At 42.0% G+C, this 27,094-nt stretch overlaps 1 protein-coding gene across 11 annotated transcripts in view; it reads right to left on the bottom strand.

The window, feature by feature from the left end:
• Positions 1 to 27,094, bottom strand: part of Fbxo15 (F-box protein 15) — a 98,981-nt gene that overhangs the window by 11,510 nt on the left and 60,377 nt on the right. For 6 of the 11 annotated variants that reach the window (XM_087593184.1, XM_087593182.1, XM_087593185.1 and 3 more), the window contains 2 exon segments: positions 21,593 to 21,717; positions 16,154 to 16,519 (listed from right to left, as the gene is read on the bottom strand). The exons of 2 other annotated variants lie outside the window; for them this stretch is intronic. In XM_087593184.1, the coding sequence (XP_087449310.1) occupies positions 16,250 to 16,519; positions 21,593 to 21,717 (395 nt within the window). In that variant the 3' untranslated portion in view covers positions 16,154 to 16,249. 11 annotated transcript variants of the gene reach the window in all.

Here is a 27,094-nt window from a genome sequence, read left to right as displayed (position 1 = left end):
AACTACAGATTCAGAGGAAATTCAAAAAATCATCAGATCTTACTATAAAAGCCTATATTCAACAAAACTTGAAAATCTACAGGAAATGGACAATTTCCTAGACAGATACCAGGTACCGAAGTTAAATCAGGAACAGATAAACCAGTTAAACAACCCCATAACTCCTAAGGAAATAGAAGCAGTCATTAAAGGTCTCCCAACCAAAAAGAGCCCAGGTCCAGATGGGTTTAGTGCAGAATTCTCTCAAACCTTCTTGGAAGACCTCATACCAATATTATCCAAACTATTCCACAAAATTGAAACAGATGGATCACTCCCAAATTCCTTCTATGAAGCCACAATTACTCTTATACCTAAACCATACAAAGACCCAACAAAGAAAGAGAACTTCAGACCAATTTCCCTTATGAATATCGACGCAAAAATACTCAATAAAATTCTGTCAAACCGAATCCAAGAGCACATCAAAACAATCATCCACCATGATCAAGTAGGCTTCATCCCAGGCATGCAGGGATGGTTTAATATACAGAAAACCATCAACGTGATCCATTATATAAACAAACTGAAAGAACAAAACCACATGATCATTTCATTAGATGCTGAGAAAGCATTTGACAAAATTCAACACCCCTTCATGATAAAAGTCCTGGAAAGAATAGGAATTCAAGGCCCATATCTAACCATAGTAAAAGCCATATACAGCAAACCAGTTGCTAACATTAAACTAAATGAAGAGAAACTTGAAGCAATCCCACTAAAATCAGGGACTAGACAAGGCTGCCCACTCTCTCCCTACTTATTCAATATAGTTCTTGAAGTTCTAGCCAGAGCAATCAGACAACAAAAGGAGGGCAAGGGGATACAGATCGGAAAAGAAGAAGTCAAAATATCACTGTTTGCAGATGATATGATAGTTTATTTAAGTGATCCCAAAAGTTCCACCAGAGAACTACTAAAGCTGATAAACAACTTCAGCAAAGTGGCTGGGTATAAAATTAACTCAAATAAATCAGTAGCCTTCCTCTACACAAAAGAGAAACAAGCCGAGAAAGAAATTAGGGAAACGACACCCTTCATAATAGACCCAAATAATATAAAGTACCTCGGTGTGACTTTAACCAAGCAAGTAAAAGATCTGTACAATAAGAACTTCAAGACACTGAAGAAAGAAATTGAAGAAGACCTCAGAAGATGGAAAGATCTCCCATGCTCATGGATTGGCAGGATTAATATAGTAAAAATGGCCATTTTACCAAAAGCAATCTACAGATTCAATGCAATCCCCATCAAAATACCAATCCAATTCTTCAAAGAGTTAGACAGAACAATTTGCAAATTCATCTGGAATAACAAAAAACCCAGGATAGCTAAAGCTATCCTCAACAATAAAAGGACTTCAGGGGGAATCACTATCCCTGAACTCAAGCAGTATTACAGAGCAATAGTGATAAAAACTGCATGGTATTGGTACAGAGACAGACAGATAGACCAATGGAATAGAATTGAAGACCCAGAAATGAACCCACACACCTATGGTCACTTGATTTTTGACAAAGGAGCCAAAACCATCCAATGGAAAAAAGATAGCATTTTCAGCAAATGGTGCTGGTTCAACTGGAGGGCAACATGTAGAAGAATGCAGATTGATCCATGCTTAGCACCCTGTACAAAGCTTAAGTCCAAGTGGATCAAGGACCTCCACATCAAACCTGACACACTCAAACTAATAGAAGAAAAACTAGGGAAGCATCTGGAACACATGGGCACTGGAAAAAATTTCCTGAACAAAACACCAATGGCTTATGCTCTAAGATCAAGAATCGACAAATGGGATCTCATAAAACTGCAAAGCTTCTGTAAGGCAAAGGACACTGTGGTTAGGACAAATCGGCAACCAACAGATTGGGAAAAGATCTTTACCAATCCTACAACAGATAGAGGCCTTATATCCAAAATATACAAAGAACTCAAGAAGTTAGACTGCAGGGAGACAAATAACCCTATTAAAAAATGGGGTTCACGAATCCAAGAGCACATCAAAACAATCATCCACCATGACCAAGTAGGCTTCATCCCAGGCATGCAGGGATGGTTTAATATACGGAAAACCATCAACGTGATCCATTATATAAACAAACTGAAAGAACAAAACCACATGATCATTTCATTAGACGCTGAGAAAGCATTTGACAAAATTCAACACCCCTTCATGATAAAAGTCCTGGAGAGAATAGGAATTCAAGGCCCATACCTCAACATAGTAAAAGCCATATACAGCAAACCAGTTGCTAACATTAAACTAAATGGAGAGAAACTCGAAGCAATCCCACTAAAATCAGGGACTAGACAAGGCTGCCCACTCTCTCCCTACTTATTCAATATAGTTCTTGAAGTTCTAGCCAGAGCAATCAGACAACAAAAGGAGGGCAAGGGGATACAGATCGGAAAAGAAGAAGTCAAAATATCACTATTTGCAGATGATATGATAGTATATTTAAGTGATCCCAAAAGTTCCACCAGAGAACTACTAAAGCTGATAAACAACTTCAGCAAAGTGGCTGGGTATAAAATTAACTCAAATAAATCAGTAGCCTTCCTCTACACAAAAGAGAAACAAGCCGAGAAAGAAATTAGGGAAACGACACCCTTCATAATAGACCCAAATAATATAAAGTACCTCGGTGTGACTTTAACCAAGCAAGTAAAAGATCTGTACAATAAGAACTACAAGACACTGAAGAAGGAAATTGAAGAAGACCTCAGAAGATGGAAAGATCTCCCATGCTCATGGATTGGCAGGATTAATATAGTAAAAATGGCCATTTTACCAAAAGCAATCTACAGATTCAATGCAATCCCCATCAAAATACCAATCCAATTCTTCAAAGAGTTAGACAGAACAATTTGCAAATTCATCTGGAATAACAAAAAACCCAGGATAGCTAAAGCTATCCTCAACAATAAAAGGACTTCAGGGGGAATCACTATCCCTGAACTCAAGCAGTATTACAGAGCAATAGTGATAAAAACTGCATGGTATTGGTACAGAGACAGACAGATAGACCAATGGAATAGAATTGAAGACCCAGAAATGAACCCACACACCTATGGTCACTTGATTTTTGACAAAGGAGCCAAAACCATCAAATGGAAAAAAGATAGCATTTTCAGCAAATGGTGCTGGTTCAACTGGAGGTCAATATGTAGAAGAATGCAGATCGATCCATGCTTATCACCCTGTACAAAGCTTAAGTCCAAGTGGATCAAGGACCTCCACATCAAACCAGACACACTCAAACTAATAGAAGAAAAACTAGGGAAGCATCTGGAACACATGGGCACTGGAAAAAATTTCCTGAACAAAACACCAATGGCTTATGCTCTAAGATCAAGAATCGACAAATGGGATCTCATAAAACTACAAAGCTTCTGTAAGGCAAAGGACACGGTGGTTAGGACAAAACGGCAACCAACAGATTGGGAAAAGATCTTTACCAATCCTACAACAGATAGAGGCCTTATATCCAAAATATACAAAGAACTCAAGAAGTTAGACCGCAGGGAAACAAATAACCCTATTAAAAAATGGGGTTCAGAGCTAAACAAAGAATTCACAGCTGAGGAATGCCGAATGGCTGAGAAACACCTAAAGAAATGTTCAACATCTTTAGTCATAAGGGAAATGCAAATCAAAACAACCCTGAGATTTCACCTCACACCAGTGAGAATGGCTAAGATCAAAAACTCAGGTGACAGCAGATGCTGGCGAGGATGTGGAGGAAGAGGAACACTCCTCCATTGTTGGTGGGATTGCAGACTGGTACAACCATTCTGGAAATCAGTCTGGAGGTTCCTCAGAAAATTGGACATTGAACTGCCTGAGGATCCAGCTATACCTCTCTTGGGCATATACCCAAAAGATGCCCCACCATATAAAAAAGACACGTGCTCCACTATGTTCATCGCAGCCTTATTTATAATAGCCAGAAGCTGGAAAGAACCCAGATGCCCTTCAACAGAGGAATGGATACAGAAAATGTGGTACATCTACCCAATGGAATATTACTCAGCTATCAAAAACAATGGCTTTATGAAATTCGTAGGCAAATGGTTGGAACTGGAAAATATCATCCTGAGTGAGCTAACCCAATCACAGAAAGACATACATTGTATGCACTCACTGATAAGTGGCTATTAGCCCAAATGCTTGAATTACCCTAGATGCCTAGAACAAATGAAACTCAAGACGGATGATCAAAATGTGAATGCTTCACTCCTTCTCTAAAAGGGGAACAAGAATACCCTTGGCAGGGAAGAGAGAGGCAAAGATTAAAACAGAGACTGAAGGAACACCCATTCAGAGCCTGCCCCACAGGTGGCCCATACATATACAGCCACCCAATTAGACAAGACGGATGAAGCAAAGAAGTGCAGTCGGACAGGAGCCGGATGTAGATCGCTCCTGAGAGACACAGCCAGAATACAGCAAATACAGAGGCGAATGCCACCAGCAAAACACTGAACTGAGAATAGGACCCCCGTTGAAGGAATCAGAGAAAGAACTGGAAGAGCTTGAAGGGGCTCGAGACTCCATATGTACAACAATGCCAAGCAACCAGAGCTTCCAGGGACTAAGCCACTACCTAAAGACTATACATGGACTGACCCTGGACTCTGACCTCATAGGTAGCAATGAATATCCTAGTAAGAGCACCAGTGGAAGGGGAAGTCCTGGGTCCTGCTAAGACTGAACCCCAAGTGAACTAGACTGGTGGGGGGAAGGCGGCAATGGGGGGAGGGTTGGGAGGGGAACACCCATAAGGAAGGGGAGGGGGGAGGGGGATGTTTGCCCGGAAACCAAAGAATTATTATTAAGTATTAAATAAATTTAAAAAAAAAGGAAAGTGAGAACACAGTGATCTACCTCAGGGCGCGCTCCTGGTAATCTGTATGACTCAGAATGACTCAGAACTCTTAAGGACTGATTTCCCAGGACAATAACCCTGATGAAGGAAAGAGAGGAGGAGGACACGTGAGAGTACAACACATCTTTCTGCATTCATAATCTGTTTGACATCCCAAGGTGCCAAAGCCAAGCCCCACCACCTCTATGTAGATGTTTTGCAGTAGTGGCCCTGTCCATTGCAGTGGCGCAGGTACCAGCAGGCATGGACATGACATCACCAACCTACCTCCCCTAGGAATTACGTATGGTATGAGAATCCCACTGTATTCGAAATTACATGATCACCTGCTCAGCACCAATGGGCAGGACAGACACCACTCTTGGTACTGAACACATGCCATTTCCATACATGCCAGCCAAGCAGGTACCATATTCCCAAGTGGGAGGCAATGTAGTTCCTACCAAGTAGCAAGGGCTCTTCTGTCCGACTAAAGGATCAGTGGGCTGCTCAGCTCTTCTCAATGGAGTATTTATCACTGCCCTGCAGTCTGACATCCAAAGCTGACTTTGGAGGAAATATCATTTATTTAACTCATGAGCATTTCCTGAGTCTCATGAGCAAACAGAACCATGCTGTGCTTTAGGGAAACCTTCTGATGGAAATGAATGTTTGGCTGCCTGTCGCACTCCCTTTGGGCTTCACCACTCCTCCAGAAGCCCAGCATGTGCTGCCAATGCTCTCATGTCCTCAGGTAGATGACTAAATTATTCTGCTTGAAACAAGTCAAGAGCACAGCCACCTCCTGACTCCTCTGCCCAGGTCCTGTCTGCCAGTCAGTATCCCCACATAAAAAGGGACAATACCACACTGACAGGAGTTTGGCTATGCCCAGTGCCTGAGACTTCTGGTGGAAAGAAACATGGGACTTTAGAGCTGTTTCCAAGTGTTTAGGGTATTGGGGAGCTTTCCACAGCTAAACACACACACACACACACACACACACACACACACACACACACACTCTCTCTCTCTCTCTCTCTCTCTCTCTCTCTCTCTCTCCTCTTCTCTCTCTTCTCTCTCTCTCTCTCCTCTCTCTCCTCTCTCTTCTCTCTCTCTCCTCTCTCTTCTCTCTCTCCTCTCTCTCTCTTCTCTTTGTTCTCTCTCTCCTCTCTCTCTCGCTCTTAAAACATAAATTGCAATGCTAAAAAACACAGTTATACCCCATGATAGCATAATTCTTGGTTATCAGTCTGACTGTATCTGGAATTAGCTAAAACACAAGTGGCTAGGTGAACCTCTGAGGGACTTTTGCTGTTAATTAAAACATTTCAAGTGGGAAGAACCATTTTTAATCCAGATCTTTTGAGGTGGGAAGATCCACCTTTTATCTGGGCCACACCTTCTGGTGGTAGTCTATATAAAGAGCATGGAAGAAGGAAGCTTTTTGCCTTCTTGCTCTTGCTCTCATGTTCATTCCTTCACTGGCATGGGAGCCTACTTCTTCTGACACATTATGAAGACCAGCCAAAACAGCCAGCCTCATGGACTGAACAACTACTAGAGTCTTGGACCTTCCACTGGTAGACAGCCATTGTTGGACTAGCTGGACCACAGCCTATAAACCATTCTAATGAATCTCCTCCCTCCATAGATAGATAGATAATAGATAGATAGATAGATAGATAGATAGATAGATAGATAGATAGATAGGCAGATGATAGATAGATAGATAGATAGATAGATAATAGAAATACAGTGTGTATATTTGTATATATACACATATATTCTATACATTCCTCTAGAGAATCCTGGCATATTTCCTAATTTATATAATTCTTAAGAAATAACCAGAAATGGTCAGATGAACTCAGAGACTGTGTGGGTCACTTGCTCCAAGGTCATGTACTTCTAATGCCAGTGTGGAAGGTTTTAATCTTGGTCCTGCATGAAACATAGTTCAGTATCCTGGGACTTCTTCCTACTACACAGATCTGAGCACCTCCTTGAATCGGTTGTCTGTGTGCTCCCATGAGCTCCTTGGGAAGAGCATACAGAGGCCAGCCTTGCACAGGCCATTCCTGCAGATGATGAAGCATACAATAAACAGAAATGTCAGTGCGGCCACTCTGAAGCCTCTTAAGGCACAAAGTTCTCTAGAATGGCCATGCGCCACTTAAGGAGAACCAGTATTGGGGGAAATTAGCAATTTAGTGGCAGAACTGTGGCCAACAGAATCTCATTACAGAAAGGCGGTGTGTTGTTCCAGGAAAACCAGAAGGTGCAGTTTGTAAATGTATATGCATATTATCACTGAAAACCTCATTCCATGACAACCACAATTCTCGCCTAAATGCAGAAAGATCTGCTTGTCCAGGAAAAGCACAAGAAAGAACCAGGGGAACTAAGGACTCCTGGGATGTGGGCTGTATGTGAATAATTGCAACAGCTCTTACTGCAGGCCCACAGTCCAGGCATACCAGAACTTAGTGATAGAGTTAATCTAGCCATGAACTAAATGTCTGATTTTAAATATTTTATCACATTACAGTAGCATCAATAGAACTACAAGTAAAAAACATTCATAATTATATGATATCAACAAACTCAATTGCATTAATTTGGTCATTATCCTGTCTAGCCCATACTGAAAATATGTAATTTTTTACTTAGCTTAAAGCAGACCACATTAAGAAGTACTTGGCATTTCAGGTAAATACAAAAGGTTCAGTAATTCTTAACCCCACCATTTTAATCCTTAGGATGTTTAGACAATTTATCAATAAAACATCTTTCTCAGAATTATGGCAATATTAAATATCACTGAACCAACATAATTCTTTGACCTGGTTCCTTGACCACATGAGTAAATACCTTATAATACATAAGTAGTTGTATATAATGTATAATAATGCATAAAATATATATGTTATAAAATTATATATAATACATCATATATGTAATATATATTCTATGTAATATATCACAAACTATATAGTTATGTAAATATATGTGTGTATATATATATATATTTCACTGGAGCCAATTCTTGTCAATGTCAATAGTCAATTTTACTAATGAGGAACACAGCAAGCATCATTGTGGGGAATGGGAGAGGCAAAGTACTCTAGAGTCTTTTCATGTGCTCTCTAAAGGCTTTCATTGTGATGTCCTAAATGGGAATTCGTGGAGTCACCCGCTTCTTGATGTCCTGGAACCTGATTTAGGTTCCCCTTTAATGAGGTGGGAGCAAGTGGAATCAGATATTTTGTGTTTCTGCAAAGGGAGTTTTGACTGGTGACTCACAGTTTTGAATGTTACAGAGAGGCTGATCTCAGTTCTAAGTCGGCCCAATGTGAGGATCCCAGCAAGAGTTGTCAGAGGAGGGTGTTTCCTGAGAAAGGTGACCACCCATGATTTTTAAAGTAAAAAGAGGGTTAGGGAGATGGTTCAGTGGATAAGAGTGCTATGTACACATGAAGACCACACAAAAAGCTGACATGGTGATGCCTGCCTTTCTGTACCCAAACAGAAATAGGCAGATCTTGGGATCTTTCTGACCAACCAGCAAGCTTCCAGTTCAGTGGAGATCTTGTCAGAAAAATAAAGTCAGAGGGAAATAGGGGCTAACTAATGTCACGCCGTGGCCTCTGCATGTGCACAGGCACACAGACCTGCACATTTGCACACACCAGGTGAGGGAGAGGAAACGTATATGAATATCCTGTCACAGATGCTGGTACATAGGAATACTGAAGTGCTTCTTTCTTTTGAACTTAACATGGAATCTCTGAAAATCTGTGAGTGCTTGACTTGGAATCACTACAGAGAGGCTGTTATACTTCTAGAACCTATTCATCTGGCATAACCGTAACTCTGTACCCTTGAATACCAAGTTTCCATTTCTTCCTCCCTGCAGCTCCAGCGGACCATCATTCTAGGCTGTCTATGAGTTTCATCTTGTATATTTCACAAGTAAAATAATACAGCACAGAACGTGTCTGTCTATGAATTATTTCACATAACATAATGGAACTTTAATTTTTTTCAACACTTATTTTTATTGATGATTCTCAAATGCTTTAACCTCCCTCATAGTCCACCACCCACCAGAGGTAGTAGAAAAGAAAGGATGTGGGAGAAGTGAACATGTTCAGAAATGGTTCTTTGGAGCAACTCCCATTTGTGTTGTCTGGAAATTGACAGTTCAGTTCACAGGTCAGCAATAGCAGCAGCTCAACCCACTCACAAACACTTCCTGGATACGCCAGCAGCCCAGTCCAGTAGAGTTGGGATAGCAAACATGAATCAGCGACAGTGGCATGACCTAGCAGAGATGCCAGGCCTCAGCCTTGGCGCTAGTCAGCAGCAGGGACCAGCAGGAATGTCAGAAGTTCTAGTCTGGGCCTCTCTCAAAAGCGAAAATCAGCCAAGACTCCAGACTCACAAGTGTTGTACAGCTAGCTCTATAAGCCAGCCTGGCTCAGCCTCTGTGGGTATATAAACATACTCTATCTATGCCCTTCAAACATCATGTGTCCTCCACAGGTCTTGCCTCAGCATGTAGGTCTGTCTCGGCTGGTATCACTCCGTCAGTGAGCCAGAGTCCGTGGAAGCAGCAAGACACTGCAGCACACCATCAGAACTTTTGGTGCTTTTTCTGTTTTGTTTTTTGATGCTTTTCTATAGAGTCCCAACAAACACAGATCAACTGCACCATGTAAGGCAGACCAATACTTGTGTCCTTATTGAAGAATCCTTCATCACATGTCCTTTCATGTACTTGCTTTAACAGAACATCCTGTGTCTGCTTTAGGATAACACTACTTCATGTGTTTGCCCCAACAAAACACCGTCCAACACTACTGACTTTCCAAAGAACCCTGAAGTTTCTGCTTCAACATAATGTCTTCTAAATGCATCCATGTATTTTTCAAGGTCCAAAAATAATATTTCAGCATACACACACACACACACATACACACACACACACACACACGCAGACACACACACGTGATGTCTTTTGTGTGTGTGTGTGTGTGTGTAGTATGTTTAACCATGAACATGGAGGTTAATTCCTTATCATGACAAAAACTTGTGCTGCAGTAAACATGAGCATGTAGATGTCCCTTCAATATCCTGGTTTCAATCCCTTTGAATACATTGTTAGAAATAGGATTGTACAATGCCAGTTCTATTTTTCAACAATTTTAGTGGCTGCCCAATTTCACATTCCTACCAATACCATCCCAATTTCTCCACATCCCACCAACACCTACCTATCTTGTTCTTTTGATTCCTTGCACCCTAGAGTGCAGGGGTGTAGGCATAATGTTACTGTGCACTGTGTAAAGTGTATTATTCAAGTGCTGATTTCTCTATCCTACTATCTGGTATCAGTCTGGGCATGGCATTGTAATGCCTACATTGAGGATCTCCTGTATCAAGTTTGTGTTAACAATGCTCATCACTTATTCTTTGCCTCCTCAATAAAGGCTGGAAAAGTCAATAACTAGGCAATAGAGGAAGTAGGGCATGATTTCTGCCAACCAGGGAAGGAGGGAGAGAAAGAGGAAAAGAGATGTAGGCATGAGGAAAGGGTCCAGAGAGCCATCAAGGCAGAACACACGGGAAGCCCAGAGAGTGAGGCCAACACAAGAGTCCCAGTGATTCTTGAGTTGGAGTTGGGAGGGCGCCAGATTAGTTAGCAGATTCGAATAGGATTCAAATAGAATGATAAGGCCTAGTTATTGTACTTTTAAGTTGAAATAAGTCTTGGTTTGTGTTGTTATTGGGGAACTAGCTAGGAATAAGAAACACAGCCACTGTATTAATTTACTGTATACATTGATACTATTACACAGAGGGTACTTTGCCGTGGTTTTAATTGCATTTCCTGGCCACCAATCCAAAGGTTCTTCCTGTCCCTGATGCCTCCTCCAGCTCTGGAGTCACAGGCTATGCCATGACATTCAACTTTTACATGGGCTCTAGGAATCTAATCTCAGGTCATGATTGGGCAGCAAGCACTTTGCCCACTGACTGAGCCATCTCCCCAGCTTTTATGTTATCTTTTATTCAGGCAACTTGTCCTTTTAGTGCAGAGTTAGAGGCTGTCCACTTTGTTACCTTACTGCTTTCTTGCTTGGCTTTACACATTTGGGTCCATAGTCTACATGTCTTTGGGCATGGCACAAAGTAAGTATCCTTCCTTCCAGATATTGCTCTAAGTAAACCCATCCCATCTATTTAAAAGTCATTCACCTTTGCCACAATCACATGTCTGTTCTGAGGGTCTACTCTGTCTATTCCTTCTTGCCCAGAGAGAAACGTAGCATTCAGACAGTTCCCTCAGGCTGTCACCTGACTTGGATATTGGCAGTTGTGTTAGTGTACACTAGTTTTATGCAACACAATCATTTGAACAAGTTTGCTCAATTAGGTTTACAACACTCTTAACGCTCTGCTAAATAACCTACATACGTCTAGTTCCTCCTGAAGTAAATGCCCATAACAGATATCACCCAGAGCAGACCAGAAGTAGTGTTTAGGGTATAGGCCTAGGCTTTTGGATTAGGCAGATGCTTGGCTCTTGTCACCAGATGGGCTCTCCTCCAGGTATTTAACTTCTCAGCTCAGCTCACGTTGAAATGTCATTATTATACCATCTACCTATAAGATTTACAAAGAATCTTTAAAGCTGTAAGTAAAGCTCTTAATTATTAAAATAGAAAGCTACTATTAGTTCATGGTGAATTTTCCATTCTCTCCCCAGCCAACCTTGTGGGGAATAACCTGTGCTTTACCTTACTTCTGAGAGCACTTTTCATAATGTCCCTCATAGAGATGAGTGTGTCTCATTTCACTGTGGCAAGCATATGTGTCAAGCAGTAAACACATTGGCCTTTGGAAAATGTCTAAGTTGTTTTTCATAATTACCTAAAAGCCAGAGAGGTAAAGAAGAGGTGAGCCAAGCCTGGATGGTCAAGGACATGTCATCACCACACAATCTCTACACTGGCCCCACCGGTACCTCTTCAACATGTGCACATTTCCCAGGCCATGCATTCTCCTCTTCCAGAATGAAAGGACCACTGTGCTACCCATCTGAACTCTGGACCTGACAGATGTGGGTGCTCACCAATTCCTGTGCCTTCAACCTGTTTTGCCCCTGACCAGCCTCAGCCTAGCTCTGCGCTTCGCCATGGTAAACACAAGGTCCACTGTTCTCGGCATTTCATTCCCTCAGCCCCCTAAGGCCACTAGTCCTTCCTTCCTCTGGCCTAACCCTACTGGTGAGTCCTGCTGAGTGGTGCCAAAGGCCTTTCTGCCTGAGATCTCTGCAGCTCGAAGCTGTCCTACAGCAGGATGTCACATCTACTGCCGCTAAGGAAATCCAAGTATTCCCAAAAGTCACAGAAGCCAAAACAGGATCGCCACCAGGCTGAAGACCAAAACGATGGTATCCCAATACCAAAATGCACTATTGTCTCCAGAATAGCTTGCCCAGGACACAAACGCTTTGCAAGCATCAAGGAAACACTTCACAAAGACTTTTCCACTTGAACAATTTGCCTCTGGAGATCATCAGGTTTACAGGCAGAGCTTGTTAAAACTGAGGCAACTATCACGTTGCTCATATAAATCTCTCAGCAAAAGGTCATCAGATCTTTGACTTGACTTCCAGAAAGGCAGTATTTTACATCAGAGCTCACATGAAACACCTTTCATCCCCCACTTTTGGATATGCTTCTCTGGGATGGAGCTCACACTTGTTTTCTTTGCCAACGGAACAATTAAGAATCCGCACCTGTTACTTTCCTTGCGTTGATTCAACTTAACGAGAATGCTTTGTGGCACTCCCTATATCCAAGATGCCCCACCATAATCAATCCTCTTGCTTTGCAAACAAGGGTCTCTCTTCTTGATGAAGGAATCTGATTAGGAAATGCTTTGTTTCATGTATATGAAAATTTAATTTCAATATATATAATATTCACATATCTCTGGACATTTGTTGTTCTGTGTGTGTGTATGTATACACACATATGTGTGGAGAGAAAGAGAGAGAGAGAGAGAAAAAGAGAGAGAGAGAGACTAATTAGCTCTGAGGTTCTAGTCAGCATTGAGAGAGGGTTCTACACAACATTCTAACATCAAAGACACCAACATCTGGTGCAAACAAGCAAGTGTGCCAAAAAGCTCACTTTGGCTAAATAGGGGCAGAGTTTAGAGAAAATAAATAAATAAATAAATAAATAAATAAATAAATAAATAAAATATATATATATTCCTATAAATATACTCACATGTGTGGGATGATGTCACAGGTGAGGCAGGTACAAGATAGAAGGTCTGTCATTGGAAGAGAAGGAAGGATGAGGGGGAGAAAAAGTTTGAAGGAAGAAGTGCAGACAGGAACGGAAGAGAAGAGGACACTGGGAGAGAATAGCAGGGGACAACATGGAGGCTGATGTAAAGATTCCATGCTGTACCTTTACAGGTTGTTATAAATGTTCTTAAGGGATGGATGTGTACAGGGCTTCATATGTTTAGGTGGGCAATTATATCTTATCAATTGGATCTAAGGTTATTGTGTTGTGTGTTCTTTCATGTGCAGATTTAAGTGTAAGGGGGTGTGGGGCTGCCACAGACCTGGGATGTGTGCTTCTGGCAAGATAGCCAGCAGATTCTTGGGGCACTGCGGTGTAGACCTAGTGGGGATAAAAGACAGCATTTCTTTCATTTTTTATATTTTTACAACAACAGATGGTGAACCAACATGATGGGCTAGAATCCACTAGTAATCCTAAGAGTTGAAAGAAAGTTTTATTTCTAAGAGGAGGCCAGTGTCATGTTAAGTCATGTGATCTCTCAAGCTCGGGAATTTAAACAAAGAAAAAGGGAAGCAGCCTGGGCTGGCAGGATGTAGGTCCCCTGCTGTGTGATAAGTAATGGCAGATCAGAGAATTAGAGATTAAAAGCTACTTTTAAAAGAAAGTTGTTTAGATAGTCTTTCAGGATATTCATATTCCTTTTAATGTGGGCTCCGCAGGAATTGTGGGTTGAAATCCTAGTTAGACAAGCTACTTCTTAATGACAGGTATTATTAGAAGCTTGTTTAAGTTTGTTTTTAAGGAGAGAGTACAGAGATTACCTGAATCATGTGGGGATTTTTACCCATGGTTCAGAACTTAAGGAAAATTAGTCACTGACTCCAAGTAGAGAGTTGTGATAAATGTCTGTAATACCAGGCAGAGTGAATACAGACATATATTTTGGAAGTTATTAAGGTTTAATAAAAATCTGTGACTCCAGGTAGAGAGCTTAACAGATGGATATATTTTGGGCTAAAGTCCTGAGTTTTAAGTTGCTTATTGGTATTAAAATGGGTAGAAGCTGTTTAAGTTTATTTTAAGGAAAGTACAGAGATTATCCGAATCACGTGGGGATTTTCATCCATGGTTCAGAACTTAGGGAAAAATTAGTCACTGACTCCAAGTAGAATGTTCTGATATTTACAAGTTATTAAGGTTAAGTAAAAATGTGTGGCTCCAGGTAGAGAGCTTAACAGATGGATATATTCTGGGCTAAAGTGCTGGTTTGATATGTTGCATATTGGTATTAAAATTGATGGTGTTTAGTTTGCTTTATGAATTACCCTGCTAAAGGTCATATGGCTTGTTAATGCCGGCTAGAGAGGGTTTGTGGTTAATTTTCATATTTACCACAACAGGAAGCTCAGATTCTCTTAACATGGGCTTCACGGTAATTCTGGGTTCATTTCCTGATATCATAGAGTACAAAAGTCTATCAGGCTCATTGTTTAACACTATTCTTTAGCTTACTTCCTTTTTTTAAAACATTGTTTAATCTTAATCCTCATAATATTAAGATATAAAGACAACAGTCCAGATTGCCTTATATAGATAGATGGTTTTCAAAAACGTCAGAAATCCACAAAATTTGAGATATAAAGTTATTTATCTTTTGTTGAGACATATCTGCTCCATATGTGTGGAGAGAAAGAGAGGGAGAGGGAGAGGGGGAGAGGGAGAGAGAGAGAGAGAGAGAGAGAGAGAGAGAGAGAGAGAGACTAATTAGCTCTGAGGTTCTAGTCAGCACTGAGAAAGGGTTCTACACAACATTCTAACATCAAAGACACCAACATCTGGTGCAAACAAGCAAGTGTGCCAAAGAGCTCACTTTGGTTAAATAGGGGCAGAAAGAGTTTAGAGGAAATATATATATAATTTTTTACTTATATGTGTGTACAAATGTATATTATATATATTATGTACATATACACACATATTTAATAAGAACATGAGCATTTATATTCCTATAAATATACTCACATGTAATATAACTAGAATAAATACATTTCATATTCAATGTAGAAAACAAAGCAAAATACCCAAGGGCTTCTGCTCTAATGAGTACAGTACAAGTCTATCTGGACACGCTACTCCCTTCCAAAAACCCAGGCTTCCACAGCAAATGCCTCTCCACTCCTTTCATGAGACCTTCTCTTGCACACCCCAGACTCCTAAGGGGCAGACACCATCTAATGAAGAAGCTGGAAGCCCATAGAAGACCCCCCCCCATCACATGGATACTCAGGTGTCTCCAATACTCTCATGTAATACTCATTTCAGGGCACTGCCCCAGTGCCATGGTGTGGCAAGATGGTAGCTGTCTCAGCACAGCCCTGGCCAGGCACTGATAGCAAAGAACAAGGCTCTAGTGGAAAAGCCACAGTCAAGGCAAGCAGACAAAGTCATCCTAGGTCAGAGGACATGAGGGAGACAGTGACACAATGTTAGTTTTTACTGTTAACCTTTCATCTTGGAATAATTATGTATTTTCGTTTGCAAAAGTATGCCAAAGATTCCCTATTTGCCCTTCGCTCAGACCCACCATATGCCAACACATCGAATCAGGGAAGGAATACTGGGAAGACTGTGGTCTTATCTAAGGCCCTGCCTCACCTTCCACAGCTGCTCCTTAGCATCTCCTAAGTCGGGCCCCAGTTTGAAGTCATGCTTGCTCCCTCCACTTACTGTGTACACATCCACACAGACCACATGACCATGTGCTTAGTTAGGAAGACTGCCAAGTATTTTTGTTTCTTTTTGTCTTATATGGCTCTGCACTGGGGCACGCTCTATCAGAATTTTAATCCTCTAAACACTGTAGTCACAAACCATAATTTGTATGGAAAATAAGAAGGCACCAGACAGACGGCCATGTATATGCTTTATTTTAACTTTCAATAAAAACAAAGATGTAAAAAACCAACAGCTTACTAGTAACAAGACTTTGCTCCCTACTGCTAAAACTCAGTATTTTGTCCCAAACCAATGGTTTATTTTTGCTACACTGAGGTAAAGGGCCAGGCTGACAATGAAGTACTCTTCAGTCTCTTCGATCCACACTAGCTCTGCGTGCACTCCTCCTTCTTTGTCCATGTAGTCGACATAGTAAGTGTTCCCCAGGAAACTAGAACCATCGGAGGGGTAGGCAGGAGATCTCATGCATACTGGAGAACTCACACACCAAAAGGGCTTCCTGTGCTCATCCAGAAGGGTCACATCCACTACAAAGCAACTCTGTAATTGAGATGCACAGGTGTCAGGATCAATGCTCACCTCCACAGGAAGTGTAACTGTCATGCAGACTGGAAATGCTGCATGTGGTTCCCAGGTCCAAAGCCACAGCTCTCCTGCACATCACAGGACCTAAGCTTTATCCCACAGCTACTCAGTCAGTCCTTACCAGGTCTTCTCAGCAGTCATCCTCACCCTTGCATATGACCAAGGTGCTGTCAGTGTGTAGCAGAAGTTAGAGGCAACTGATCTTCCACAAAGGAGAGAGTTCTTTGTCCTTGTTTCCAAGAGGGTGTCACCCTGCCCTGGATAGCAGCTTCTCAATGTGGTACAGACTGTTGCCTTCCACTCTTGTCAACCTGTTCCCTGAGTCTAAATTTCCAGCTCTCCTACCTTGCTCATGGTTTTCTCTGCTATACACCATCCTCCTGCTATACACTACTACAGATACTAGGTTTACCATCCACACCTCTCTCTCTCTCTCTCTCTCTCTCTCTCTCTCTCTCTCTCTCTCTCTCTCTCTCTCTCTCTCTCTCTCCTCCCTCCTTACCCATCTCCTGAGTGACCCAACCACCCTAAGGATCCCAGGGGACCCAATGACATTGACCCTCAGTCATGGGCTATTCAACTCCTATGAGCTATTTATTCTTTACCTCACCTCTACTACTCATTCCTACACTTTTACCTCCAGCACAGCACCTCCTGTGCATGCCACACTTCCACATTCAACACGTGGGCCCTGCTTTCTAACTTGTGTCTTCACCTTCCTCCTCACTCAACTACTACTTCTCAGTGTATTAGACACAGATTCACCAGAATTTTATCACAAGCCTTCACTACTAGTGCATCCTATGTGTTAAAGGAAATTACACACTGTAGACATAAGCACTACATTAGTAGATTCTGCTTAGATAACAAGTGTGTGTGTGTGTGTGTGTGTGTGTGTGTGTGTGTGTGTGTGTGTGTGTGTATTTGTAGGGAGAAGGAGAGGAAGAGAGAGAGAAAAGATCAGAGGGAGGGAATGAGAATGGAAGAGCTCCGGAGAGCTGGGGAGGGGAGAGAGAGAGAGAGAGAAAGAGAGAGAGAGAGAGAGAGAGAGAGAGAGAGAGAGAGAGACAGACCTGGTTCTCTCTTCACTTAGCGGGCAGAACTTTCTATCCTCCCTTTGTGCAGAGCCTTATCTCCTGCATGCATTTCAACCCACTCTGACCCAGTCTCTCCCTAGGGTCTCTAAACACTTTCAGTATGTGTTAGGTCTCCCCCACGTTGGCAGGTTCAGCACTGTTTATCATTCTTTGTTACAAATGCTACCCTCCCAGTGCTTCCAGAACCACCCACAACTTCCACCAGACCCTACTACTAGTGGTCCTCACAGCTTGACCCAAAGCATTGGTTTTACTATATATAATTACTCGCTCCCTAGATGGAATTTGTCTACATCCACAACTGAAATAATATTCTAGGTGTCCATGACTTACAAAGTGTACCTCCAGACTGAACCTCCTTCAAGGTTCAGGAATTTAATATCCAAGGTCTTACTCAACACTTGGATGACCTAGAGGACAAGCAAATTTGGACTGACTTATTCAGACCTAAGATCATCCCAGAGGAACTGCCTAGAACTGCTCCTTGGGCCCTGGAGTGGCACTGAGCGTCAGCTGTGTCTGAAGCCTAGAGTCATCCTTGTTCCTCTCGTCCCAACCATCCACCTGCAGCCCACCACTAATCCTGCCTGCTCTGGATTAAAGTCAAACTAATGTCAAGCTCCACATAGATTCCTAAGCCTAGGCTACAGAGAAAGACCCTGTCTGAAAAAAAAGTCACATATGATTACTAAAATAGAAATACAAGACAGTTTCTCTGCCTGGGACGTGTAGACACAGCCGTCTAATGTCTAAAACAGCTCTTTAATGCTGATAAAGTGTGTCACCCAAATCTGATTCTGTTAAAAGAACAAAGTAATGCTTTGCTTTCTTTGAAGTAACTTAACGGTCTGGGCTTCTATTCCCATGAGGAAATACTGGTCTCCTAGAGCTTGGGAGTAAAAGGAGCTAACACTTGCTGGCCTGGTAATGCTGCAGTGGCGAGCAACCTCTGTGATAGATGCTCAACAGGAGGTCATACCATCATATACTTCACAGATGCTGTCGTAGCTGAAGACATTGCTCTGTGGTCACTCACTCTGCTTCTTGTGCAGTGGTGTGGGCCAGCCAGGTCCTGTGTCAAGTAGCCTTACTGCAGTGTTCAGTGTGACTCACAATACATACTCCCTAATCTGTCTGTCTCCACTCCTATTAGACTCTCTTGACTGATGGATTTCCTTTCGCAATCCTTTCCTTATGTCTTCTTTTGCCTTTCCTTCATGCCTTGTCGTTAGAAGGCTGTGTCTACAATCCCCAGGCATGGAATGTATTTCTATTTCTAATTTCTATAGGCATATGTGATTAGGAATTATCTTTTTTTTCTTCAGACAGGGACTTACTCTATTGCCCAGGCTAGCCTTTACTGGTTGTAATCCTCCTGCCTCAGTTATTCCAGTGGCATGAGTAAGCATATGCAGCTAAAACCCTATTCTACTTTATGCCCATCCTTCAAACAAAATGGAGGCTAAGTCCCTGAAAGCCAAGTTCTTTTTTTTTTTTTAAGATTTATTTATTATATATGCGTACACTGTAGTTGCCTTCACGCACACCAGAAGAGGGCATCAGATCTCATTACAGATGGTTGTGAGCCACCATGTGGTTGCTGGGATTTGAACTCAGGACCTCTGGAAGAACAGTCAGCGCTCTTAACCACTGAGCCATCTCTCCAGCCCGAAAGCCAATTTCTTAAACTGTATTTTTACTGTTTCCTATGTTTAGGGTGGTGCGATTCCTGGAGGGAAATCCCTGAGCTAGATACATGGAACATGGTATCTACCACTTAGGCACTTTCTTTGGGAACTCAAAGGATAAGTTAGTCATGATATATAAATCCGGCTCCATGCATAAGTACATATGCAGATCCACCTACCCTCCAACTCAGGAGACAACAAACTCTTTACCTGTGAGAAAAGGTACTATTGGAGAAACTGCCCAGAACAGGTCATCCACCCCCTACTTCAATGACTCAGAATCCTGCCTTTAGATAGAGCAACATACAAGAACATTGCCCCAGGATATAGTCTGTGAGAAATGCTGTAGAAGTCACCAGCAACCCTGCTGCTAAAGGACTCTTTAGAGTTAAGTCTTCCTTAAATACAATTCCAGGAGAGATATTGGTTTTAATACTAGAGCTAGGATAAGTCTTTGTCTCTTGGTATAATTACTACACTTCCCTTTTTTATCCAGAGAGAACTAAATACCTGCTTTGATCTTGTGCTGAACAGAAAACAAAACAAAGTAACTTTTAAAATTATCCTGACTCCTTAAGCTTGTTATATTTATATTCTGTCTTTCTTGGCAAGGCCAATTTTAACCTTAAGGTTTTATTTTAATAAGTGTTTTTAATTCATGGTCATTTCAGTCTACATAAAACAATAAAAGGCTATACCAGGATAACTAACAAATCACAAATGGTTCAAAAGATCAGGCTCCACAGTAACGTAGCCCTTGGTCTTGGTCACTGTCATCAGAGCTCTGCTCAGATGTCAGGGTTAGGATTAGGGTTAGCGTTAGGGTTAGGGTTAGGGCAAAATGAGCACAGTACCTTAGGTTTCTTGGGTACAGCCACACCTGTGGTTCCCAGATTCCACTCACCCCATTCAGTAAAGAAAACCCAGGGTAACACAGACAAATAACCACACAGGAGCATGGAACCATGGAAGATCTCTCCTAATTTCTCCCCCCACCACCACCCCCCTGACAATTCCCAGCACTAAACCAACTCTCTCCTCCACACTGCTACTTCTATTTAGCTGCTCAAGAAGGTCCTAGGAATTGGAATAGGAACTTAATAATCATATGGCCTTCAAATGGGTGAAAATGCTACCAGCAAATGCTATTAGCCTAGGCCAACCTTCAGCTCCCCCCCTCTCTCCATGGGACAGATTGTGTGAGGGAACTCGGGGTACAGCGAGAGCTATTCAAACACTGCTGTAGTCTACCTACCCACTCTACTACAATACTTTCCATGGAGAGCAAAGAGATTTGATATGGTATGAATGAGAATGGCCCCTTGGCTCAGAAGCTTGGATGGTCCCCAGTGAGAAGAATTGGTTGGTAATGATTAGGAGGTATGGCCCTGTTGGCATAAGTATGACCTTGTTGGAGGAGGTGTGAACAGGGCATGGGTTTTGAGGTTTCAAAAGCCTATACCAGACCTCGTGCCTGCCTCTCTCTCTCTCTCTCTCTCTCTCTCTCTCTCTCTCTCTCTCTCCCTCTCCCTCTCCCTCTCCCTCTCCCTCTCCCTCTCCCTCTCCCTCTCTTTTTCTCTCTCTGTCTGTCTCTGTCTCTGTCTCTCTGTCTCTGTCTCTGTCTCTCTCTCTCTCTCTCTCTCTCTCTCTGTCTCTCTCTGGCTCTGGCTCTGGCTCTGGCTCTCCCTCTCCCTCTCCCTCTCCCTCTCTTTTTCTCTGTCTGTCTCTGTCTCTGTCTCTCTGTCTCTCTCTGGCTCTGGCTCTGGCTCTGGCTCTCCCTCTCCCTCTCCCTCTCCCTCTCCCTCTCCCTCTCCCTCTCCCTCTCCCTCTCTGTCTGTCTGTCTCTGTCTCTCTGTCTTTGTCTCCTCTCAGCCCCTCTCTGCCTGCTGCCTGGGAATCAGAATGCATACTCTCAGTACTGCTCACTGATACAGACACAGACCATGCCTGTCTGCTTTTCTGCCGTGATGGTCATGCACTTACCCTCTAGAACTATAAATAAGCCCCAATTAAAAGCTTTCTTTTACAAGAATTGCCTTGGTCATGATGTCTCTTCACCACAGTAGAACCGTAACCAAGGCAAAATACTGAATAAACACTTGAAAATCTCATTCTGCTAAAAGAATTTAGAGAGCTACAGAAACCAGAATACTTTTAAGGAGGGTTATATCTATACATCGACAGTTTCTTTTTTTAATTATACAAAAAGTTACTTGAAGAAAAAATAATTTTTTTGTTTTTACCTCAATAAAGCCATCAAAAACATTAGTTCTCCATGCAAGGCCAACTTTTCCAATAAGAGGTAGGTGTTCTCTGTTATTTTTTAAACTTATCACCACGAACTTCACATATCCATTCTCAATGCACTCTGAAATGATTTAAGGTTAGTTTAATTATTGTATTTCAATGCTGAACATAAAAAGTCTTTAGGCAGACTACTCCCTGTGGCTACTCGCTCATACTACAAAGTTCTACACACTGTAGACACAGTAGATTCTATCATGAGGCCAGGGTTGTGAACCTCAGTTTCAGAGAGTAGAAAATAGGTGTAGGTTCTAGAGAAATTGTCAAATGAATCAAAAGATGGCTGAGGAAATACATGCAATGTCACTGCTAGAAAGAAAAGGACTCAGCTTCACTAACTGTGTTGGCCAAGTTTTCCATCGCTGAAGAACCTTACAAGGAAGGAGGGTTTACTATGGCTCAGTTTTAAATGTTTTAGTCCAGGCAGGCTTGCCCCACTGCTCTTTGGCTCATAATGAGTACATATATATAAAACATGTAGAGCAAGCTAAGGTCACATTAGACCTTTAAAGGCACACCCCAGTGACCTGAAGGCTTCCCCATAGTCCCTACCTTTTATACAGGGTCCACTACCTCTCAACAGTGCTAAGCTAAAAACCAAGACTTGTAAAATACATGGGCCTTTGGAAGAAGGGTCAATCCCAGTTGAGGCTTGGTCATGCCATTGGTCATGGACATGAAAAAGGACAAACACTGATAAACTTTAGGAAAGAGATGCAATTATCTCAAAGAAAGGAAATCAAATGGGATCAAGAAATGAGTGCTGACCCATCAAAGCAAGGGCTAAAGAGCAGGTGAACAAGAGGAGGGAAGGGAAGGAACCTATCTTTGCACATGCTCGTAAGTGAGGAAAAGTCCTATAAATGTTTACCAAAGTCTTGAGTTCAAGCTGTACCAGCCCAAAGCTGGGTACAAGCAACTTTGTCACCACACAAGGTAGTGCCTATGTTTAGCTTTCCAAAGCTTCTGGTAACAAACAGCCTGCAACACCTCCCAGCTCCTATAAACACACACCTTGCCAAGTTATTTCACACACCATGAAAAATGACCACCAAGCCTAGTAATGCCACAGTATCACAATGACTTCAGAGACAGACATCTGCGTGCAGGTTAGGTGTAAGTCGTGGGCAAAGGCAGAAGGAAAAAGCAAATGTTCTTAGGTTTGCGCTTTAGTTGTTTCATGGTGAAGCAGGCATGCATAGAAGACAGTTTAGTACCGTGGGACTCCTACTTGGTTTTGAGGTTCACACACACACACACACACACACACACATACACACACACACACATCACTATACTTGACAGACTAGTTGTTTTCAATGCACAAACTTTGCACACATTCCCCTCTCCAAACAATGCAACCAGCAACCTCAGAACCCCCTCAGCCATCTGCCCCACACATGGCTGCCAATACTCCTATTCTAAATAATACTACATTTCCCCATCCTGGTAATAATCACATTTAAACAGGTTCTATTCAAGTATATTTCCAATGTATCCAGGAATAAAGACCAGAAAGATCAATCCAGCCTGAACTGCTTTTGGATTCATATGCAATAAGACAAAGTTATGTCCTTTAGTAATCTCTTAGGGTGAACATAAAGTCATTGTACAGATAATTGAATATATGAGGTACTAATAAAAACAGAGACCTAACCTTACTACATACACACTTTGTCTTAGGGTCTCTATTGCTGTGAAGAAACACCATGACCATTGCAACCCAGCCCTAAGCCAAAAGTTATCTCCAATTGCTACTTTCAAATGAAAGTTTAGTTTTCACCAAGGGCATATCACTAGGGAAACAAACTACTCTTTTTTTCTTTTTTTTTTTAATTGGACATATTTCTTTATTTACATTTCAAATGTTATTCCCTTTCCCGGTTTCCTGTCCATAAGGCCCCTATGCCCTCCGATTCTCTCATAAGGGCATCCCCCCATATGCCCTCCTTACTACCTCCCACAAACATTTCCCTGCACTGGGGGTCCAACCTTGGCAGAACCAAGAGCTTTCCCTTCCACTAGTGCCCAACAAGGCCATCCTCTGCTACATATGCAGTTAAAGCCATGGGTCAGTCCATGTATAGTCTTTGGGTAGTGGTTTAGTCCCTGGGAGCTCTGGTTGGTTGGCATTGTTGTTCTTATGAGGTTGAAAGCCCCTTCAGCTCTTTCAATCCTTTCTCTAATCCCCCAAAGGGGGTCCCATTCTCAGTTCAGTGGTTTGCTGCTAGCATTCACCTCTGTATTTGACATGCTCTGGCTGTGTCTCTCAGGAGACAGCTATATCCTGTTCCTGTCAGCACGTACTTCTTAGCTTCATCAATCTTATCTAGTTTTGGTGACCGTATATATGGGTCACATGTGGGCTGAAGGCTCTGAATGGCCATTCCTTCAGTCTCTGCTTTAAACTTTGCCTCCATATCCCCTCCTATGGATATTTTTGTTTCCCCTTTTAAGGAGTGAAGTCTCCGCATTTTGGTCATCCTTCTTGAATTTCATGTGGTCTGTGGATTGCATCTTGGGTAATTCGAACTTTTGGACTAATATCCACTTATCAATGAATGCATACCATGTATGTTTTTCTGTGATTGGGTTACCTCACTCAGGATATTTTCTAGTTAAATCCATTTGCCTATAAATTTCATGAAGTCATTGTTTCTGATAACTGAGTAGTACTCCATTGTATAGATGTACCACATTTTCTGTATCCATTCCTCTGTTGAAGGGCATCTGGGTTCTTTCCATTTTCTGGCTATTATAAATAAGGCTGCTATGAACATAGTGAAGCATGTGTTTTTCTTATATGTCGGAGCATCTTTTGGGTATATGCATAGGAGAGGTATAGCTGGATCCTCAGGTAGTGGAATGTCCAGTTTTCTGAGGAACCTCCAGACTGATTTTAAGAGTGGTTGTACCAGTTTGCAATCCTACCAACAATGGAGGAGTGTTCCTCTTTCTCCAATATCCTCACCAGCATCTGCTGTCGCCCTGAGTTTTTTATCTTAGCCATTCTGACTGGTGTGAGGTAGAATCTCGGGGTTGTTTTGATTTGCATTTCCCTGATGACTAAGGATGTTGAACATTTCTTTAGGTGCTTCTCAGCCATTCGATATTCTTCAACTGTGAATTCTTTGTTTAGCTCTGTACCCCATTTTTTAATAGTTATTTGGCTCTCTGGAGTCTAACTTCTTGAGTTATTTGCATATTTTGCATATTAGCCCTCTATCAGATATAGGATTGGTAAAGATCTTTTCCCAATCTGTTGGTTGCCATTTTGTCCTAATGATGGTGTCCTTTGCCTTACAGAAGCTTTGCAATTTTATGAGATCCTATTTGTTGATTCTTGATCTTAGAGCAAAAGCCATTGGTGTTCTGTTCAGGAAATTTTCCCCAGTGCCCAAGTGTTCAAGACTCTTCTCCACATTTTTTTTCTATTAGTTTGAGTGTATCTGGTTTGATGTGGAGGTCCTTGATCCACTTGAACTTAAGCTTTGTACAGGGTGGTAAGAATGGATCGATTTGCATTCTTCTACATGCTGACCTCCATTTGAACCAGCACCATTTGTTGAACATGCTATCTTTCTTCCGTTGGATGGTTTTGGCTCCTTTGTAGAAGATCAAGTGACCATAAGTGTGTGGGTTCATTTCTGGGTCTTCAATTCTATTCCACTGATCTATCTGCCTGTCTCTCTACCAATAGCATATAGTTTTTTTATCACTATTGCTCTGTAATACTGCTTGAGATCAAGGATGGTGATTCCCCTAGAAGTTCTTTTATTGTTGAGGATAGTTTTAGCTATCCTGGGTTTTATGTTATTCCAAATGAATTTGCAAATTGCTCTTTCTAACTCTGTGAAGAATTGAGTTGGAATTCTGATGGGGATTGCATTGAATCTGTAGATTGCTTTTGGCAAAATGCTCCATTTTTACTATATTAATCCTGCCAATCCATGAGCATGGGAGATCTTTCCATCTTCTGAGGTCTTCTTCAATTTCTTTCTTCAGAGGCTTGAAGTTCTTTCACTTGCTTGGTTAAAGTCACACTGAGGTACTTTATGTTATTTGGGACTATTGTGAAGGGTATCATTTCCCTAATTTCTTTCTCAGCCTGTTTATCCTTTGAGTAGAGGAAGGCTACTGATTTGTTTCAGTTAATTTTATACCCAGACACTTGGCTGAAGTTGTTTATCAGGTTTAGTAGTTCTCTGGTGGACCCTTTGGGGTCACTTAATTATACTATCATATCATCTGCAAATAGTGACATTCTGACTTCTTCCTTTCCCTTTGACCTCCTTTCGCTGTCTGATTGCTCTGGCTAGGACTTCGAGAACTATATTGAAAAGGTAGAGAGAGAGTGCGCAGCCTTTCTAGTCCCTGACTATCAAACTACTCTTAAAGGTAGTCTGCATGTCCAGAACCATGAGCCAAGAGTTCTACATCCTGTTTAGTCGGCAACAGGAAAGAGAGTGACAGTGGGCTTGGCTTTATCTTCTGAAACCTCAAACATACCCCCTACCCCTATGACACACTTCCTCTAACAAGGTCATACCACCTAACAGTGCCACTCCCTGGTGATCAAGCATTCAAATATATGAACTTATAGGGGCATTCCAATTCAAAGCACCACACCCCTCAATAATCCAACTCCTCCTCCTCTTGGACACCATGGAAGCCTCCAACAGTACTTGAGGCCCCTGAGCACTCTTTCTCACATGGATCCACTGTCAGTCCTGACAGTGTCTACACCTTCTATAACCTGGGCACTCTTTCTCACATGGACCCACTGTCAGTCCTGACGTACCCTGCACTGCGACTTTGTTCCGTTTCCTCCAAATGCAAACCCATGTGAGCTCTGGTTTTCAGTTCCTTAGATAAGAGATACAAATTCTGGTCTAGATTCTGACCACCAATGACAATAGAATGAAATAAAAATGATGCCAAATCCCTATTACAGAAATTGTATGGTATTAATAACTAAGTATAGCCATGGGTTAAAACCAAGGCTTCCCCAGGTGTCCCCTAAGACACATTGCTTCAGGGAGAGGCACAGTCAGAGGTACAGCAGAACTCTAGAGGAAGCTGCCTCCAGTCTTCCTGGCCACAGCAGCACCTTCTGAATGACAAGCCCACCTTCTTCTCCATGTGAGTAACGAAAGTCATCTGTTCCTCCGGCTCTCCCTCAACTGAAATGGATGGTTGATGACACCAGACCAACAAGACTCCACAAAACATCCTAACCGTCTTTAGAAGGCCCTACAAGATGATAATCCAAGGATTCTCTCCATCAAGGAAACAGCAAAGTTGGCAATTCACCAAATATAACACTACTAGTCAACACTCAAGAATAGACTATTGACATCAGCAACTATATTAATCAAGCCAGAGCAGGACACCGAACAGAACCAGGACACTACAGAGTACAGGAAAAGACCAGAAGAAGC

The sequence above is a fragment of the Rattus norvegicus genome, chromosome 18 (assembly GCF_021556685.1).
Source record: "Rattus norvegicus strain SHRSP/BbbUtx chromosome 18, alternate assembly SHRSP_T2T, whole genome shotgun sequence".
Taxonomy (NCBI): Eukaryota; Metazoa; Chordata; class Mammalia; order Rodentia; family Muridae; genus Rattus; species Rattus norvegicus.
The sequence above is the reverse complement of the archived record's forward strand: the minus strand, read 5'-3'. Positions and strand labels throughout refer to the sequence as shown.